This window comes from Oreochromis aureus, linkage group 7 (genome assembly GCF_013358895.1).
Source record: "Oreochromis aureus strain Israel breed Guangdong linkage group 7, ZZ_aureus, whole genome shotgun sequence".
Classification (NCBI taxonomy): Eukaryota; Metazoa; Chordata; class Actinopteri; order Cichliformes; family Cichlidae; genus Oreochromis; species Oreochromis aureus.
Window position 1 is genome coordinate 18839909 of NC_052948.1, and position 19236 is coordinate 18859144.

General features: G+C 38.1%; 1 protein-coding gene across 3 annotated transcripts; it reads right to left on the reverse strand.

Annotated features, from left to right (window-relative positions):
- Positions 1 to 792: 792 nt before the first annotated feature.
- Positions 793 to 18700, reverse strand: parvb (parvin, beta). Of its 3 annotated transcripts, none has more exons than XM_031726298.2 (13): positions 18526 to 18700; positions 11342 to 11431; positions 10847 to 10917; positions 10607 to 10709; positions 8438 to 8578; positions 7810 to 7925; positions 7242 to 7300; positions 7060 to 7079; positions 4434 to 4495; positions 4263 to 4331; positions 3973 to 4074; positions 3815 to 3887; positions 793 to 1627 (listed from the first exon to the last, which is right to left on the reverse strand). In XM_031726298.2, the coding sequence occupies exons 1-13, from the start codon at positions 18638 to 18640 to the stop codon at positions 1551 to 1553; spliced, it is 1098 nt and encodes a 365-aa protein (XP_031582158.1). In that variant the 5' UTR covers positions 18641 to 18700; the 3' UTR covers positions 793 to 1550. The 3 variants fall into 3 exon arrangements, with proteins under 3 accessions (XP_031582158.1, XP_031582160.1, XP_031582159.1); XM_031726300.2 differs by lacking the exon at positions 18526 to 18700 and adding an exon at positions 14907 to 15030; XM_031726299.2 differs by lacking the exon at positions 18526 to 18700 and adding an exon at positions 12961 to 13137.
- Positions 18701 to 19236: the final 536 nt, after the last annotated feature.

The following is a 19236-nucleotide window of genomic DNA, read 5'->3' on the forward strand; positions in this document are numbered from 1 at the left end:
GTTGGAGGCAACTTGGGATTCAGCATCTTGTCTCAGGATATTCAACATGCTGCTCTCAACTGTTTCCTGACTCAGACTGGAAACAAGCTAATTGACTGCATGCATAAAGAAGAGTTGCAAGGGTCTTCTGACTCAATTCTTAGAATTTTAATAGGCTTTAATATGTTTTCAAATAACTTAAACACTGGAAGTAGCATAACGCAGTACACACATCATCCAAAAGCAAAGGCAAAATTATTCAGTAAGTTTCACTTACTTGTAACTGATAAGTGTAAGAGGTTTCGGTGTCTCCCGGCTCTCAGGCACATCCACGGCTCCCTCATCACATCTGGTGCCAAGATGGCAACAGCTGGAACGCCAAACTCAACGACAGGCCACAAACCAACTGCTGACACCAAGATAGCTCCTTTCACTTCCTGCCATCCTTTTGTGGCTTTTAAATGTATTTATTCATTAATCCATTTTCTTAATTCCATATTCAATTCAGAGTTGCAAGGGGCAGGAGCCTCTCCAACACCCCGGATGGGTTGCCAATCTGTTCCAGGGCTAACACATAAAGACAGACAACTGTTCACACTCACGTTCACACCTATGCCCAATTTAGAATGACCAATTAAGATAACCCCATGCATGTCTTTGGAGTGTGGGAGGAAGCTGGAGTACCAGGCAGACACACAAAGAAAGGTCCTGTTGGATTCAAACAATTTGAGCTATTTAATTGTACCTTTTTATCATCTACAGACTGGCAATATTCAAAACAAAATATAATTTAGATATAATTACAGTATGCTGTATTGTTTAATGACAAATTTTTATTTGTACTTTACATAAGAACAGATAATGGATTATATAAAGGTTATTCAAAGGCACCATGGATGTATTTTCTTCATTTTTAGGTAATTTTCTCTGTTTCAGTGAATTTTATTATAGGGGTGTTCTATATTTAGCCTTAAATGGCAATTTGTTGTCAACTTGAAATCTTTCTCCTAAACCTCACAGACCAAACTTCCCACATAAAACAGTTTTTTTTGTGAGGGTTAAACAGAAAATCTGTCATTCTTCTGGCTCTTACGGACATGAGAATTTCCGATATAGTCATCAAATTCTTTTCAAAGAAAACAGCTAGTGATTACATTCATATTTATGAAAAGCATTTTGAGACACTTGATCATTTATTACAGCATTTTATAACTTTTTATAATAATCTGCGATGGAGCGTAATGAGTTCAGTATGAGACACAAACGTTTTTCAGTTTTAACATTTTCCCGTGATTGCTACGTATTCAAATGCAGGGCTAAAGGTTGCAGAGCTTCCTGGGTTGCAGTTAACATTCGAGGAGGGAATAAATAAATACTGACATTTGGGGAAGATTAAATACTAGCGTTCAGAGCCTTTTTCTGGCTAGACCCCCTGGGGCTTTTTAAGTCCCACATAATGATGACTTTCAGTCCCAGTTGGTCTCCTACAGTGTCCAGACTGTAATGTATAATATCAGTGCAGGCACAGGGCAGTGTTCGGAGTAATGCCAGGCGTTAAAAACTGGAAAAGCTCATGCAGAGGTTTTGTAGTTGGTGAATAGATTGTAAAGGACTCTGAGGGTGGACTTCAGGTTCAGGTTGACGACATCTAGAAAAGAAAAAGCAGAGATTATTCAAGTCTGGTGTCCCCGAACTGGTTTGGAGAAGAAAACGATTGCCTTGTCTTGGCATGTTCGATAATTATCTTAATAAGAAAAATTGGATGGCTGGAACACTGAAGAACAAAATAAATAGCTATGCTACCATAAAATCATATTTAACATGAAAAGGAGCCAGTTCTACCATTGCTGTTAGACTTTTTGCCTCAAAAGGTTATTTGTAATTTTGGAAACTAAATGGTGCTTAAAATAGCTCCCAAAACTTTGCAAATTATCCTTAGATGATGTATTACTTCTTACAAAGAGATTCAAAGGCACAAAAGGACTTTCTGTTCTCTCTGCAAGTGTCACGTGTTCTACATAAGAGCTTATTTGGTTATTAGAATTTACCAAACTAGCCTGCCTTAACAGAAACTGAACATTCGGCTTTCCCTGTTTGGGGCCTCCTCTGTTGTTTACAATGAACCCACAGATATGGACACGACAACCTTTACACTAATCAGAGCATTTATACTGCATGCTGTGCACAGTGCAGTAAATGCTTGAATGAAGCGTCTTATATGTATGCCTCAAAAACAAATATCGAGTTTTTTTTGTTCAATTTTGTCTTTCAATATCTACATTTACCTGTCACTTCATTAGGTACACCTTGCTAGCACTGTGTTGAACCCCCTTTTGCCTTTAGAACTGCCTTAATTATTCATGCCATAGATTCAACGCGGTGCCAGAACATTCATCAGAGATTGGTCCATATTGACATGATAGCATCACACTTGTTCCACCACATTGCAAAGGTGCACAGATCGAGACTGTGGAGGTCATTTGAGTTCATTGAACTCATTGTCACTTTGAGATGATCTGAGCTTTGTGACATGGTGCGTTATCCTGCTAGAGGCACTCATGAGAAGAAAGGTAGACATTGGTCATAACGTGATAGACATGGTCAACAACAACACTCAGGGAGCTGTGGTATTTAAAGGATCATTTAGTACTAAGGGGCCCAAAGTGTGCCAAGAAACGATTCCCTACACACCAATAAACCGCTGGCAACCTGAGCCTTTAATAAAAAGTGAGATGGATGCTTTAATGCTGTTTAGCCCAAGTCAGTTGCCTTCCTATCACCTCGAAGCAGTCTGGAGATTTTCCTCTGACCTCTGGCATCAACAATGTACTTTCTTTTTTTTTTCAGACCATTCTGCATAAACCCTAGAGATGTTTGTGCGGGAAAATCACAGTAGATCAGCAGTGTCTGAAATACTCAGATGAGCCTGTCTGGCACCAACAACCATGTTACGTTCAAAGTCACTTAAATCACCTTTCCCCCCCACTCTGATGCTCGATTTGAACTTCAGCAGGTTGTCTTGGTTGTTACATTTCTAAATGGACTCAGTTGTTGCCATGTCATTGGCAATTTGAGTTAACAAGCAGCAGAACAGGTGTATCTAATGAAGTGGAGTATGGTGTATGTGCAGCATTTGTGAATGTGCAGTATCCCACAAGCCTATGCAGGCTTGTTATAGCTATTCCTTCATTTCATTAATTCATGAATTTGTTCATTGATTTTTTTCTTTACAACAGGAGTTAAAAAACGTTGACTAATCACAGAAGGGAAATTCTTCAGCTACAGCTGCAAAGACTGCAAAAGCTGTGCAACTAAATTAACAAGCAAAAATAAATAAATAATTAAAGAAAATACTATTGGTCAAATTTAAATTCAACAGGAAGAAGAATTCTGCAGGGCAACACAATGGAAAGAAGGAATGCTCAGTGGAAGATTTCACCTTAAATTTTGTTCAACTGATCAATCAGCTGTATCAGATAACGTAATGAATGTGGTATTTTTAACCAAATTCAGATTTTTTTTATCTATAGATCTTAATGACTTGAAAAGACCAAAATATGACAAATTAAGGAAATAATTTATCATATTTTGCTCATCAAGCCATAAAATCGTATATAATTCACTTTAATTTCCTTTAATCTCTAATAAAAGATATGGATATGACTACAAAATGCAACTTAGAGCTGAACTAACTCAGCAGCATCTATCCAATTTTAGAGTGTAAGACAAGGTTTCCACCTACTGGACAACTTTTAAAATTACTGCTGCTGTAGCAGATCAACAATGAGGCAATCTTCCTGTAAATTATGCAATTATGTAATACAACAACAAATACCTTCTGGTCTGGCTTTGGGTTTCTTTAGCCCTCCTTCCTGCATCAGCTCAAAGGCAAATGCCACATTGTGGACCTGAGAGGGGAAATAAAAATGGCAGTTAAAAGCGACATTCATCACCTGCTAAAAATCCCATTTAGACTTTTTAATCTAAAATCACCTTCTGCTCAAAACTCTCAGGCGTGAGGAAGAAGTTATACAGTGGGACAAAATAGTCTTCCAGCAGCCCCATCAGTAAAATCAGGTAAACTCCATCAGCAAACTGGAAACACACACACACACGAATATTACACATTCTTTAAAATAAAAAAGAAGCACATTCTGCTCAAAGAAATATTATATTATCTGAAAATCACAATCTGAACCAAGGATAAAACATGCATGAAAAAAATCATAGATTGTCCTTTGACTTTGATAATAAGGGCCATAGGTTCTACAGAAATCTTTTACCTGAGATTCCAGCTCAGTAACTTCCAGATTCAGCTTGTTTAGGTGTTTGTTCACAAAGGTGATGAGAGACTGGAAGCAGATTCAGACCATTATTAAGTATTACAACATGACTGCCAACACATGCAAGTCGTAGACATTATTATTGTAGGAAGGAAAGGTATCCTTTTTTACCGTTTTTACCACGTTAAGCTTGTCAGGCGCGTGATCCAACAAAGTGTCAAATGCATCTCTCTCTGTGGCAAAGAGAAAAAAACATCACGGTTAAAAGTGTTTAAACAGTTTGATATTTTAGGAATTGTCAACCATGTCAAAAAGAAGACTGATACCGCTATATTCTCCTTCTTCTATGTATAGACCGCAGCTGATTGGTTTAGATCAGGAGATCTGATTGGAACATTGTGTCAAAAGATCTGTTGCCTGTCTGTCTTTTACTATTAAGAGTCTTCTTTGTTTAATTTTTACTTTAAAAACTTATTACTGTCATGTTTTGACCTATTCTACTGTGATTAACATAAGGTCTAACTCATCATCAGTGACAATCTAAGCTCTAAGGCCAGATCTATAATCCCAACCCTATGTACAGGCTTCATCACAGCCTGAACTCTCTTAGGCAGCTTTCTTGTCATTTCTTTAACTATGCTTCAGCAATAGTTCTCCAGGTTTCTAAAAAGACATTCAAAGCTCTTCTTTGGATGTTGACTCGCTGCCTTTTGTTCTGTTCTTGTGTTGAGTGTTGCAGTGTTGCTCTGAGGAGGCCAATCCACGAGTAATAGTGATCGATTTTTTTATTTTTTTTTTAGTATCTAGTTATGCCTTTACTGCACTGGTAGTGTGTTTGGGATCACTGTCATGCTGAAAAATGAAGCTGTTGCCAGTCAGAAACTTTACAAAAGGTACTGCATTGTGAATCAAAATCTGATGTTCCACTGTCACATGTCTGTAGACACTCACTGTTGTACCTCTCTCCAGACTTCATCTGTATATACTGATGATGATCTGAACCAAAAATTAGATATTTGAAATGATCACTCCATAAGACCCATATCCTCTGATTTTCAGTCCAGTAGTTGTGTAATCAGGCATTCTTCAGCCTTTTATCTCTGTTTCGCTTCTTGAAGAATGGCTTCTTGACAGCCACCCCTCCGTTTCAGACTATTTTAGAAGGCTTCAGTGAACAGCAGATGGATCAACTGAAAGTCCAGATGCATCTCTAAGGTCTTTGCTGGATTTTTGCCATTTCTAAAGGACATGACTTTCAGTCATGTTTATCTCCTGTAGATCATTTTTAGGCCTGTCGTTTCTCCTCTTGTCCTCCTCATTTCCAGTTTCTGAACAGTTTTTGTTTTTAAACTTCAGATATGTCATGTTTTCAATTAATGGCTCTTTTGGAAACACATTGTTGATCCAAGAATATTATTTTGTATTATGTGTTTTTGTAACAGGCTGCTAGCAAAAATTTGCCAAAAGATAAAATTTAAAATAGTTTCTTTGCTGAGTTGTCTGATATGTGTAGACACACCACTAGCTCATCCCTTAGTTAGGTGCCTTTTAAAAAAAACTGGAATGGTTCATATGTTCGTCTTAAATAACTAATAATAACTAATGTACTTGTTTTTTTAATCACTGAAAAGAACAAATACATTCCTCTGAAATTGGTAAATGGACTGGGTCCTATGTAGTGTTTTTTTACTATATCTGAGAACTCTATACAACATGCCTCATTCACTCTAGACCTTTTTTCTATGTCTAGGTGCTTTTCATCTAACATTCACACACTGATGGATGCATCAGAGAGCAACTTGGGGCTAATGTTTTGCCTAAGGATATTTGGCATGCAGACTCGAACCACTAACCTTCTAATTAGTAGAGGACCTGCTCTACCTGCTGATCTATAACGACCTCAAACTGGTCACGTCTGGACTACAAATGAGTGAAACAGCAGCCAATGTCCAAAGAAAAACTTTGAAAGACATCCAGAAAGCCTGGAGAACTATTACTCAAGACCACTTTCAAAAAAAATTATAAGCCTGCCTCCTAGTATGATTTCCATTAGGTAAAGCAGGGGTGTCCAACTCCAGGCCTCAAGGGCCGGTGTCCTGCAGGTTTTAGATGTGTCCTTGATCCAACACAGCTGATTTAAATGGCTAAAATACCTCATCATCATGTCTTGAAGTTCTCCAGAGGCCTGGTAATGAACTAATCATTTGATTCAGGTGTGCTGACCCAGGGTGAGATCTAAAACCTGCAGTACACCAGCCCTTGAGGCCTGGAGTTCCCCACCCCTGAGGTAAAGGCTAGAGCAGGGGTGTCAAACTCAAATACACAGTGGGCCAAAATTCAAAACTGGAACAAAGTCGTGGGCTAACATTAATATTTATTGAAAAAAAAATCTTCCTCCAGATATAAGAATGAATCTTTTCTTATGGACTCAAACAAGTTTTGCTGAAAAACTGAATATGGAACAAGCAAAGCTTAATACTAAACGATATATATATTAGCTGTATAATACCAGTAGGCCAGCTCTAATAGTAATTTGGCATGGCTTCGCGGGCCAAATGTAATTAGGCTGCGGGCCAAATTTGGCCCGCGGGCCAGAGTTTGACACCTATGGGCTAGAGCCAGACTTGCTTGTTTGTAGCACCAGGCTAAGTTAGTCTTTACTGAGCAATTAATATTTCATTTATAAAAATAGTTTAAACTTTTCCCAAGATGATGACTGTTTTAACAAAATAATAAATGCTAAATAAATGAATTTCAGTATTTCCAAAACGTCAAAGAGATGTGTTCAGAGGCTCACCAAATCTTCCCATCATCATTCTGAAAAATAAAAAATGAGAAGAAAATATCAACCACAATTCTTTTTCTCTGTGCACCATGTTTTCTAGCCTCCAGTTACACTGTAATGCATCAGATGCAATTAATACTTCATTTTATGGCTTTAAAAGAAGAAAAGCATAACTACTAAGAATCAGCTCTTACTCTGTGGTGCTCGTCAGCTCCTTGGTCATTAGCGCTGTCTGTAGGATGCCTTCTCGTTTCTGCACAGACATGCGATAAATTCTACTGATTACGCTATTACATGAGAGAATAAATACATTTGATGATACACCATTATGATAATCACACGGACAGTAAAAAAAGACAGAAAGATGAAGAGAGATAGAAACAGCTGTCACATGCCTCATTATATCATGTTTTGGATTGGTCTTGGTTATTTGTGTTTTTACACAGCTCTTTAGTTGATGTAAGATACCATCAAAGCAATTTCTAATAATTTATTTGTGATTTTACAAACAAATCTCTTTTTCTCTTATTTTGATTGTAATTCAATTCAGTGTAATTCAATTTTATTTATATAGCACCAAATCACAATGACCATCTCAAGATGCTTTATACTGTAAGATAAAGAGCCTACAATAATACAAAGAGAAAGAGAACCCCATTATCAAGCACTTGGCGACAGAGGGAAGGAAAAACTCCCTTTTAACAGGAAGAAACCAGGCTCAGGAAGGGTCACAGATGTAGGGAAACTGATGGGAGCCTTTACCTTGACCACCACCACCTGTACGGAGACGTGCTCGGGCAGCCTGATTGGAGCCTGGAAGTGCATAGCGAGAGCCACCAAAAGATAGATGATAGCCACCAGGTTCTTTGAGTGGATAGCTGTAAAAATAAATAAAATGAAGATTAAACCCTCTTCCAAAGAGCGAGTTCACATAAAAATGTGAACAATTTTCAAAACTTTTGAAAAAGCACCACTTTTCAAAAGAAACAACAAAAACCTGCAGCTGACAAAAGATAAAGCACGACTCGGTGCAGTAAAGTCACCGTTAGCCACACAAACTAAAAGTGCTGACGGAGTCACATATTGTCACTTGTGAGGAGGAGTACTATTCAGATTTTACAGTCTCTTCTGTGGCTCTGACAGAAGCCTTTTAAAGTCTGAGAATAAAATCCTAATGATGATGATGACTCATGGTGATTATCGTATCTTAGGATGGATGCAGTTGAAAGATTTTTGTTAGGAAGTGAGAATCTGATGAAAGATGATGAAAATTCCAAATACATCAACCTCTAATGCTTCAGATGTTTTCTATGTTCCTTAAGAGTTCTGTAATTTATGCAATACATAATTGAAGAAGCAACATATCACTGAAGTCAGCACAAAAACTCACAGTCTACACTCCACTCAACGGTCCAGCCATGAGGCCTCAGCACATCGTTGACAGCTTCTAACACCGTCTGAAGCTTCTGTTTCTGGCCAATTTCCGACTGCGTCACCTCCGCCACGTTCAGCTTTCTGCCTGACAACTTTTCTGTCGCAAAAACAGAAAACAGTTGTGTTTTACCGCATAGAGAAAAGTAAGAAAGCATCAAAAAATTAGAAGCTAACAGATTACATCTAGCTAAAAAAAAAAAAAAAAATGAAATAAATAGACAGAAATATCCTTTGCGGACAACAATGTGGATCTATAAATGCAGACTAACTCTGTGAGGCTAAATTTTCACAAAGACCAAAAGTGACAAAGGAGCGTGAAAACTAAATGCAAGAAATCACACATCACAATTCACAGAAAATATTTTCTTGCTGTGCATTTTAACTGTTGTTCCTAACACTTCAGGAACATGTGCAATTATGTATGCATTTTGTATGAACTGCTTTGAAGATCAACACGCACATTCATGTTATTTAGCTTTGTACATATTTGCCAGATAAATACACATGAAAACACAAAAAATGAAGCAAAAAAGGTATAAAGCATAAAAGGTCATAGATAAGATATTTCTGTTATTATCAAATCCTTACACATATAGATATTTTAACTGATATACAATTAGTTGAAATGCTGATTTTTTAGTGTTTAACAGTTTTATACTGTAATAACAGAATCCAGTCACAAGGGGGAATCCAAAGACCTTACTAGACACTGCAGCACAATAAAGAAGACACATTTCAGGCAACAAAGGAATGTTAATGTTGTTAACCAGTATATTAAACATGTATTTGACTATAGTGTAAATCTAGAGATGTTAATGTTTATAAAATGTTCACAAAATGTTTTCACAAGCAGAATCCTGAATTGAATTTGGAATCCTTCTCATCACATAATAATAATATAAAAATAATCAGGCCCATCCTATCTTAAAGACCTCAGGGTATCATTTCACCCCAATAGAACACTTTGTTCATAGCCTGCAGGCGTACTTGTGGTTCCCAGAGTATTTAAGTGTAGAATAGGAGGTGGAGCCTTCAGCCGTCAGGCCCCTCTTTTGTGGATCCAGCTCCCAGTTTGGATACAGGAGACAGACACCCTTTCTCCTTTTAATATTAGGCTTAAAACTTTCCTTTTTGATAAAGGTTATAGTTAGGTCTGAATCAGGTGACACTGAATGCTCCCTTAGTTACACTGAATTAGGCCACAGTTGCTGGGGACTTCCCATGATGCACTGAATGTTTCTTCTTCACTCATCTTTTTTCCCCTCTCTCACTCACTATATCTTTACACACTAGTTACTACACTTTAATCATCAGTTATTAGTAATCTGTCTTCCACAGTGTGTCTTTGTCCTGTCTTCCTCCCCTGACCTCCAACCAGTGGCGGGAGATGGCTGCCCCTCCTGAGCCTGTTTCTGGCAGAGCTGTCTTCGTCTTAAAAGGGAATTTTCCCTGCCATTGTCGCCAAAGTGCTTGCTCGTAGCGGGCTATTGAGGTTTCCTTTGTTTTTCTCTGTGTTATTGTAGGCTCTTTAAATTGCAATAAAAAGCACCTTAAGGCAACTGTTGTCGTGATTTGGCGCTGTATAAATCAAATTGAACTGAACTGAACAACATTCATGCCCAATGCTCAACCATGATAATATAACTTTAGTGGGTATTAATTCAGCTGATTTTTTTTATTCAATTCAATTTTATTTATATAGCGCTAAATCACATTAGCAGCTGCCCCAAATTTATACTGTCACTATTAGAAGATACCACTGCAGTACTACTTCAATAAAGTACAGCTCAATAAGAAAACAAAATCATGCAATAGGAAACTCTTGAATATAACCAATGTTTGGTTTATTGAAAATGCATAGTTTAACAGCTTTACTAAAGCAACAGATTGCAACAACCAGCCAATTACACCATCCATCATTGTGATATATTTTCTTTGTGTTGTGCTGTTGTAAATTTCATGTTAGATGAAAGTTTATGAGCAAAACTTTGCATTTTCAATACACTCAGTGCTGACAGAGCACATTTATTTGATATTTTCTAAGACTGCAAATATTGTAAATCAAACTAGTACATGGTAAGTTTAAAGCTACATGATCAGTGATTTTGAGAGGAATCACTCTCACCAAATAACTTCTGGAGTACTTGTCCATCATAACAGTCCTCCTCTAGGTCCTTGACTATGATCCTCTCTTCCTCCAACTCACTGTTGATCCAGTCGATCAGGACCTGGATGCACATCAGAATACAATTGAACTTTGAACAGTTTCTGAACTCTTGTTCTTCTCTCGTGATTTTTGTCGTTGTTCTGAGCTCACTTAATCAATGCAGAGATGCTTATGCACAGAAGGTTAACCCAAATCTACCTTTAAGAGATCTTTAAATTTAGGATTTTCCCTTGATGTTGGGTCCAACATAATCCTCTCAGCATTTTCCTCTGTGGAAGACAAAATAATTGTTTATACTAGCATATATATTTTTCTTCTTTCCAACTTTAAATGTTTTAACAGCTTTTCAAATGTAGGCATCATATTGTCTCACACAAGTACAAACTTAAAGCCACAAAAATTGAATATACAGTGTTCACACTCCTGTCAACAGTGATTCACAGTGAAGACAAAGGCGTTTCCACTCCACCTACTTTCATTTCCTGCTCCTTCACTGTCAAACTCCCCATTAGTCAACATGTGTCAACATATTCATATTATGGTCTGTAACCCCAGTAACCTCTGACACCCAGCAGCAAAAACAGCATTTTGTTTTTGCACTGAAGTAACAATGAGTCAGAAATGAACACAAATAAAGGTTATGTTATATATTATATTATTAGCGGTGTTTGCATGTGGTTACTATGTACATACCCAGCAGTGTATCTTCTGGATGGATGTCTGTGCCTGAGGGAAGCAGGGGGGCATTGATGGCATTCTTTCCCTCCTCATGGAGATCACTCACTTATTTAAAAAGAACAACACACAAAAAAGTGTAAAACGTTCCGGCAAACAGACAGTACAGATGGTAGACCGACAGACAATGAGACGTGCAAAGACTCTGGGAGAAAAAGAAAAGGAGGCGCGAATAAGAGAGCAGAAAGTGAAGACTTGTCAGGGTTACTGGTAAGTCGTAACCCAGTAATCCTGGATCACCACAAAAATTCATAGGGAAAGTGTGGTACCAGTTTGGTCTCTATTTGCTGGGTGTGCTCCACCCCTCTAATGATCTGTTCAGTTGTCTAGGCAATAGTTTCACTTCCACACAGTTTTCACTTACCACTTTTAAACATTTGATTTTTTTTTTGACAGTTTGAGATTTGATCAAAGAACAATATATGAATTTACAGACAGACTATTCCTTCAATCGTATCCTCGTCATTTCGTAAGAAGCTGTGAAAGAATTGCACGCCCAGGACATTTTCTTGGTTTCAAATATTGAAATTGATTTGACATGGAGCACAGGTGTCACACATCTGTAACTTCCTCATTTTTACTCTTTTTACTTTTATTCATTAGGAAAAAGCTACAACCCCCACTTTTGGCATCCATCTTAATTTTAGAGTAAGCCGTAGCGTTTTTTTTTTTTTTTTATTTGGGTTGGGGAAAATTGATCACTCCAGCTAATTAAAACAAGCTGGGACGCCAACACTTATAAATAACACACACTTCTAGCTTTTAATAAAATCAATTTCTTCTAAGATGCTTTCACTCCCGGCTACTGTGATTCTCCAGGGATTTAAAGGCTTTTTAGCCCTAATGGCCACATTGCTTTTTATCTTCCCGCAATTTCACTTTCTAAATCCTGCAAAAGGCTGGACCACAATCAGTGGTCTCAAATCTGTCACCTCACCAACTCACTGTTTATAAAGCAGCTCAGGATGGCTGAGGAAAACGTGAGAACAGAAAAAAAATTGTCTGCCCTTTAAGGTTTTCATATTAAAAGCATTGAACAAATTTCTCAAATTGAGAATAAAATTAAACAAAATGTGCAGCAGCGTGCGACAATCTGAACAAAATGACAACTTCAAAGCATGAGTGAAGGCAGGATAAACACAATTAGCCCAGGAGGAAGGGTCCTTGCAGCTTTATTATCTGATTCAGCCTTCACATAAGAGCCGATAACTGGATAAAAGGCTGAATCTCTCTGCAGATCAGCAGTTTGCTTTGTAATTACAGAACTGCTTTGCTGCATTTTATCATAATTGTGCTACTTCCTCCTTTCGTGTCCATCTGGCTCCATTGCTGCTGCTTTTGGGTACAGCTTTGGTGCTTTACAGTCACACCAAAAAAAGGAAATCTCTGTTTAAAATGGTCAGATTATTAAAGATAACTCAATTACTGCAGCAGATCTATACAGAAAAGTAAAAATACTTGTAACAACCGAAACAGCACGCTGCTGCATTTAAACCAACACTGCACTAAGGTAACAGGTTCTGGTTCCCCTTTTCCACATCCAACTTCCCTAAACTCCAGCATGAAATTCACATTACCTTGTTGCTTCCTCTTGGTCCCACAGAGCAGGCCCGCCATGTCCTCACAACAAATCAAGAAATCAACAGATTTTGTCCGAATGGCAGTCAGGGAAGGTAGAAAAATCAGGAGTGTATGTGTGCGCAGCGTTTGTGTGTATAAGTGTGTGTTTGTGTGTGAGAGTGTGAGTGTGTGTGTGTGAATTGCAGTCGGTGCAGCTGAGCGTCAGGGGCGTCATCACGTGTATTTCTGTCACAACCCTCCACCCCACCTATGCGGTCCAGTTACAGGAGAGGCTGAACGTAATGTCCGTGTGTGTGTGTGTGTGTGTGTGTGTGTGTGTGTGTGTGTGTGTGTGTGTGTGTGTGTGTGTGTGTGTGTGTGGGACAGAAAAAAAGACACCACCGTGGACCTAAACCCACCACATCATCCCGACACACTGGTTACAACTGGGATATTAAACCGTGGACAAAGACAAAGACAACGGATGACCGATGAGGTATTCAATCACTAATTTACAGTAATCTGCAACCTGTATTATAACTGCAGCATAGTGTTTAAACACTTAAAAGAGCATTTTCTAATATGTTTTATGTCTACTGGTCAGTAACTAAAGGTTACTAGTTACAGTCTAATCTTTTCAGAACAACATAAGAACTAGTACACTGGTTTCAGGGCTCCATTCTCAGGCTCATTCGGAGCCTGTTGTAATGTAGGAGATTATCAATCAGGCAGTGACTGTCTGTTAACAGTACACTAATTCAATACAAACAAAGCCTGCAGTCAAGAACATTTATCTTACGCCAGCTTCATTGGACGTATTCGAGAAAAAATCTGCTATACTGCAAACCGCCATGCAAACAGGGAACAGTGATCACTCAAATCAGCAGAAGCACATGGTCAAATTTCTTTTGCTTTAAATTAAAAGAAAACAAAAAGCTGTTATATGGATAACCAGCCTGCATCAAAAATAACAGCGTAAAGTAGACTGAAATCGACTTGTGTGGCTCCACAACTCCCTGAGGGGGGGGTGGCGTTTTACTGACTCACAGGGGAAAGATATAAATAATGCGGCAGTATGGAGAGGACAGACTGGGCCTTAAATATAGCTCTGGTTATTTACAACAGCACAGGCACCAGTGAGTAACAGCAGCAAGGAGATCACACTGAGTTTGCTTCAGTGGGTTCTTTCTATGGATATTAAGGATGACAATTTCAACTATTTAGCTCAATAAACTACACGTTTTATTTATGTCTACACTTGCATATACCTCTTCTTGCTCCTCCTGAGCTGTTCTGTTAATTTTCTCTCCTGCTATAAGGACGTTAGCGTGTTCTTTTTCTAATTAAAGAAAAGGTCAAAAGGTAAAAGGAAGTCCAAAGCTATTTAATCCAGGATAATTTTTTCAGGAACAACATATTAGCAGAAGCATAAATCTGCCAACTCTTAGTGAATGTAGCATATCAGACAATATTAACGAGCCATTTTTATAGAAGAAAATTACATTTTCAGCACTCTCCAATGAGTACTGTAGTGCTTGAATTACTTTAACAATGCCCATGTTGGTACTAACTGTGCACTGTCGAACGACATTTTGCAAAAGCTCCTATTAAGAAACTTATAAATACACTTTTTTTTTGCTGTTTCTTTCAAGTTTTTACGCAACAGGATCTACTGAAATGAGCCACCCTGATCAAGTACTTGCACAACTGCTTGAAACATAAAATACATTTTGTGGAAGCTAAACTTTTAAATAGCAAATATAATGAGTGCAATAAAGGGCAAACGATATTTTTAAAAGCAAATCAACATTATCCTAAATATATTCTGTGTTTAGCAGTTTTGTATAACCTGCACTTTAAAAATATATAAATATACATTATAAAAAATGTGCTTTTTAAAAATTAAAAAAGAGGAAATAAAGAAAATTGAAACATACATTGGTAAGAAACACTGATCACTTACTGTTGTCAGCATCCATCCTACAACAACTTGTAATCCATGTATGCTTTGTGTGTTCAGCTCAAACACCCTCCTGAATGTTAAGGATGTGACAAGACACAATCTTCTCATTCCCTATTCACTAAACTATCATTATTACAACATGCCTTCTGCTGACAAAAGGAAGTAGCCTTGTCAGTGAAAAGCAGACTTCCTGTCAGCTTATCGAGGAAAAAAGACACACTTGTTCTGTGTGAGACCAGCTCCAGAAATGCAGGAATATGAACCAATATTAACTATCCACATACAACACCCTGGCATTGATTCTTCAAGTCTCAAAACTCTTTTGAAGGGAAGGACTTCCATTATTCCAAAATAACATTCCCTAAATTGGTGCTTTGGTGATGGTGGTGCAAAGCATAGTATTTAGCTCTTAAATACACCACATCCACAGTGACCTGTTTGAGGTTAAGGATAGGTTGACGCCTACAATGCAATTTTTACCTGACTGGGATAACTCAAATGGAAATTTTAAAAATCATGAACTGTAAAACTAAAACGCATGGAGCTTACTGCAAATAAAATGTAGTGCACTTTACTAAAAACACAGTCATTTAGCATGTTGCTACACATATAAATGTATTTATATGTGTGCCAATGAGTTCAATGGTACACAATCTGATCCTGGAACAGACCACTGCCATCAAAATAAAAAAACAACAACAACTTTATATTGTGTTATAGAAGCACCATATCTCCCTCTCTGTTTTTTTTTCTTTTCTTTTTTTACATACCAGTACACGTTGCATTACGAGCATTAAATAAATAAATCATCACATCGCCTGAAGCAACATCTTTTAATTGAGTAAGAGGAAACGGTGCTGAGGAGTGCAAACTCCCATCGCCAATTATTCATCAGAAGTGAAGCATTTTTCCAGCAACTGCTGGGCGTTTCCTTTAAGGGAGATAAAGCGTCACACTCGCAAGCAGAGATGGGTAGTAACGCGTTACTTACAAGTAACGCGTTACTGTAATCTGATTACCCTTTTCAAGTAACGAGTAATGTAAGGGAGTACTATTGCAAAAACGGTAATTAGATTACCGTTACTTTCACGTAGGAACGCTGCTACTGCCTTACTAAAACCGTGATTTTTTGCAAGAATGTCTCATGACAGTGACATAAGCCAGTGCGAAGTTTGTGACAACAGCTGTGTGCAGATCAACAATGGATAATATTGAGTGCGGGAGAGAGTATGAGCATGCAGCGTTTAAAGCGTGGAAGTACTGACCTTACTTTGAGTTTGATTCCATAAAAAGTGACAAAAACATTAGTGTCCACTGTTCACTGCGTGGGAAGAAAACTTCTTTTTAAACCCCTAAACTTCCAAGCAAGCACCGAGTGTGCTACAACGTAATGTGAAATTCACAGAGAAACTTGCAGATTCTTCCATTGACCGCTGCAGCACACCTGCACCAGGGTAAACCTCCGCCTAACCCACTCCTGCTGTATAGGTGAAAATAGAGCAACAGGACCGCTAGTCTTTGATTTTATTTATTTTCTGCTGTGTTTTACTTGCATCTATTTGAAAGAGTGAGTGTAAACACAAAAACATATTTTATTTTATGTGCTGGAATGTGCAGAAAATAGGTTTAAATGTTAAACAAATTTCTTCCGTTCAGAGAATGTTGCATATAATTTAATTTTTGCTTGATGCATAAAGTTAAAAGATTAAAACTAATAAAACAAGATTTAAAAAGAGACTTTTCCATTTGATTACATTTTGTATGATGAATTATGCAGAAAAAGTAGAATTGGGCTGAAAGATCTATCGCTTTATTACCTATTCAGGTTGTAAATCGTGTTTTTAAAAAGTAACTAAGTAATTAATTACTTTTGAAAATAAGTAAACAGTAAAGTAACGGGATTACTTTTGGGGGGAAGTAATCAGTAATTAGTTACTGATTACTTTTTTCAAGTAACTTGACCAACACTGCTCGCAAGTAACAGAAACCAACACGCTGCGCTCCATTAGCAACACAAACGTCACATGCCTTTCTTTTGTTATACTGATATTCCCTTGAAACGTCACTATGACTGCCTCCCTTGCACAGAACTGCGTTTTATGTGAGCTTTAATACCCACTGACCACACAGGGGCACTGCGCTCTCACAAGCTGCAAGAACTGCAGGCACTGGTTCTGTGGCTTTATTGGATTGGCTGTCCACATCTGAAATAGTCATCACATGTAGCAATGAGAGCTGCGTGTTGGCGAAATTAATGTGAGGTTCTGGAGCGTTTTTAAGTTAACTGTCACATTGCGTTGCAGCTTTCTCTTTACCACAACCTGCTATTAATGCTAAAATCAGAAATGGTACAGCTTTACAGCCATTAAATCTGAGCAGTATGACTCTGAAAACCAAAAGAAAAGTAATATATAAATTACTTGTGAGAAATGCTGGCTGCCAAGTTGGTTGTGCAAGTTATACTGATGGACAGCAAATCTAGCTCACTGAAGCAGAATAGGCTGAAGCTTTAAGCTCAAGTTCAAACAGCAGGACTATTACTGTAATTTACTTAGTGCACAGGACTCCACCTCTCAGTTATCATCTAATTAACTCTCTCAGTAGTCATCAGCATATTTCTTTTTTTTTTACCTCCTTAAAACTTACTGTTTTATTTGTTGTGAAAAATAATCAATGAAATACAGTACACTGAGACTGTAACTAATGGTTACTCCACTATTAGGACGGGAGTTACAAAGAAAGATGCAGAAAGATAGTTTGGGAAATTTTTGCTTATTCAAATGTCTTGACAAGTAATAAATAAGACAACTTACAGAAGATGTAGCGCGTAATCTATTTTCTGTGAATTATTTTGTGAACTATTTTCTGTGTATTTACAGTGACACCATGTGCTTCATTTTATGCATATTTAAGCAAATTAAAGTGGTTTGAGGGTCTTAAATACCCTTTAAAATGGGACTCCTAACCCATTAAAATGCCTCTGTGTGCCTTCTGGCGACCGCCCTTGAGTGGAGATTACAAACACATGGCTGGAGAGCACACATAGAAAGCACAAACACTGTAATGCACACACAGGCGTTAAATTTCACAGCTGCCTCAGGGACTGTTGTGGGAGAGCACAAAATAGTTGATAATTGTGACTAGTCCTGCTAGAATAGCAATGACACTCATGTTTATTTTCATAAACTTGGATTCCGGTCTCTTAGTGTGTGATCTATTTATATGTACTTGCCTCATGTGCCAAGCCCGTGGACTTGCTGTGAAGCTTTGTCCCACTCTTCATCACAAATGAATTCGGTTTCCTTGACTCGTGTATACGTCTTTAACTGTATCTGAACTACAATAACATAATTTAAACTTAAAATCATTGAATTTATCAACTGGCTACATTAAACAAGGGGAACAAGAAGCACAAGTCGGGTTAAAGCAACAATGAACACCTCTTGTTAGATGTCATGTGAACAGTCAGTAAATCAGCTGCCAGTGATGCCCCACAGGAGAATATTTCCATAGCGCAGACTGCAGCACCATGGACAGAAACACGAGCAGGAAAAAGAAAAATGGGAATCTTCCATCATGTAAAACAAAAATAAGAAAAACAAAACTGCGAATGGCCCACCTTCTTTGGACTTTTTCTTCCGGACCAGGGTTCCTCCTAATTTCCCGAGAAAGGACTCGTCTTTTTTCATTTTTGCGGTCTGAGGGTTCGTAGACACGGTCGGAGCCCCGGACATGTTTGTGTGTCTCTGTGTACCTAAGCTCACTCTCTCTCCCTCTCACAGTGCTCCGTTAATAAGGCTCACTCCTCCCTGTGCTGCGTTCAGGCACAGGAAAACGGTCCAACCACAGTGACAACAGACAGGCAAACAACAGTAGGAGCGACGGTTGGTGGGCATCTACGTATACCACTGATTCACGTGTGAGTAAAACCTTCATTGCTTCGCCGGTTCGCCAACAGCGCCACCCGCAGGTCGGATTGGGAAGCAACGTGTGCGTCATCCCATGGGTTTGAGGGGGACACAACAGATAGCCTCCCCCAAAAAATGTCCATACCAAGCCATTGGAGTTAACCAATAAATTACTCTTTTTACCTATCTCAGTATAACGAATTATTCATTTTGTGGTGATCGTATCATTACACAGGAGTGGAAATTGGAAACCTAAAACTGTTTCTAGATTTACACATCACTGTTCATGAAAATATTAAGTACCACTGTTTAGTTGCAGCTAAACTGTAAGACACAATGTAATGACAGTAGAGCCAGGATCACCTGTGGTTTCAGTTTTAAAATCTTGGCTACAGCCCAAATGGAAATAAAGGAAACAAGAA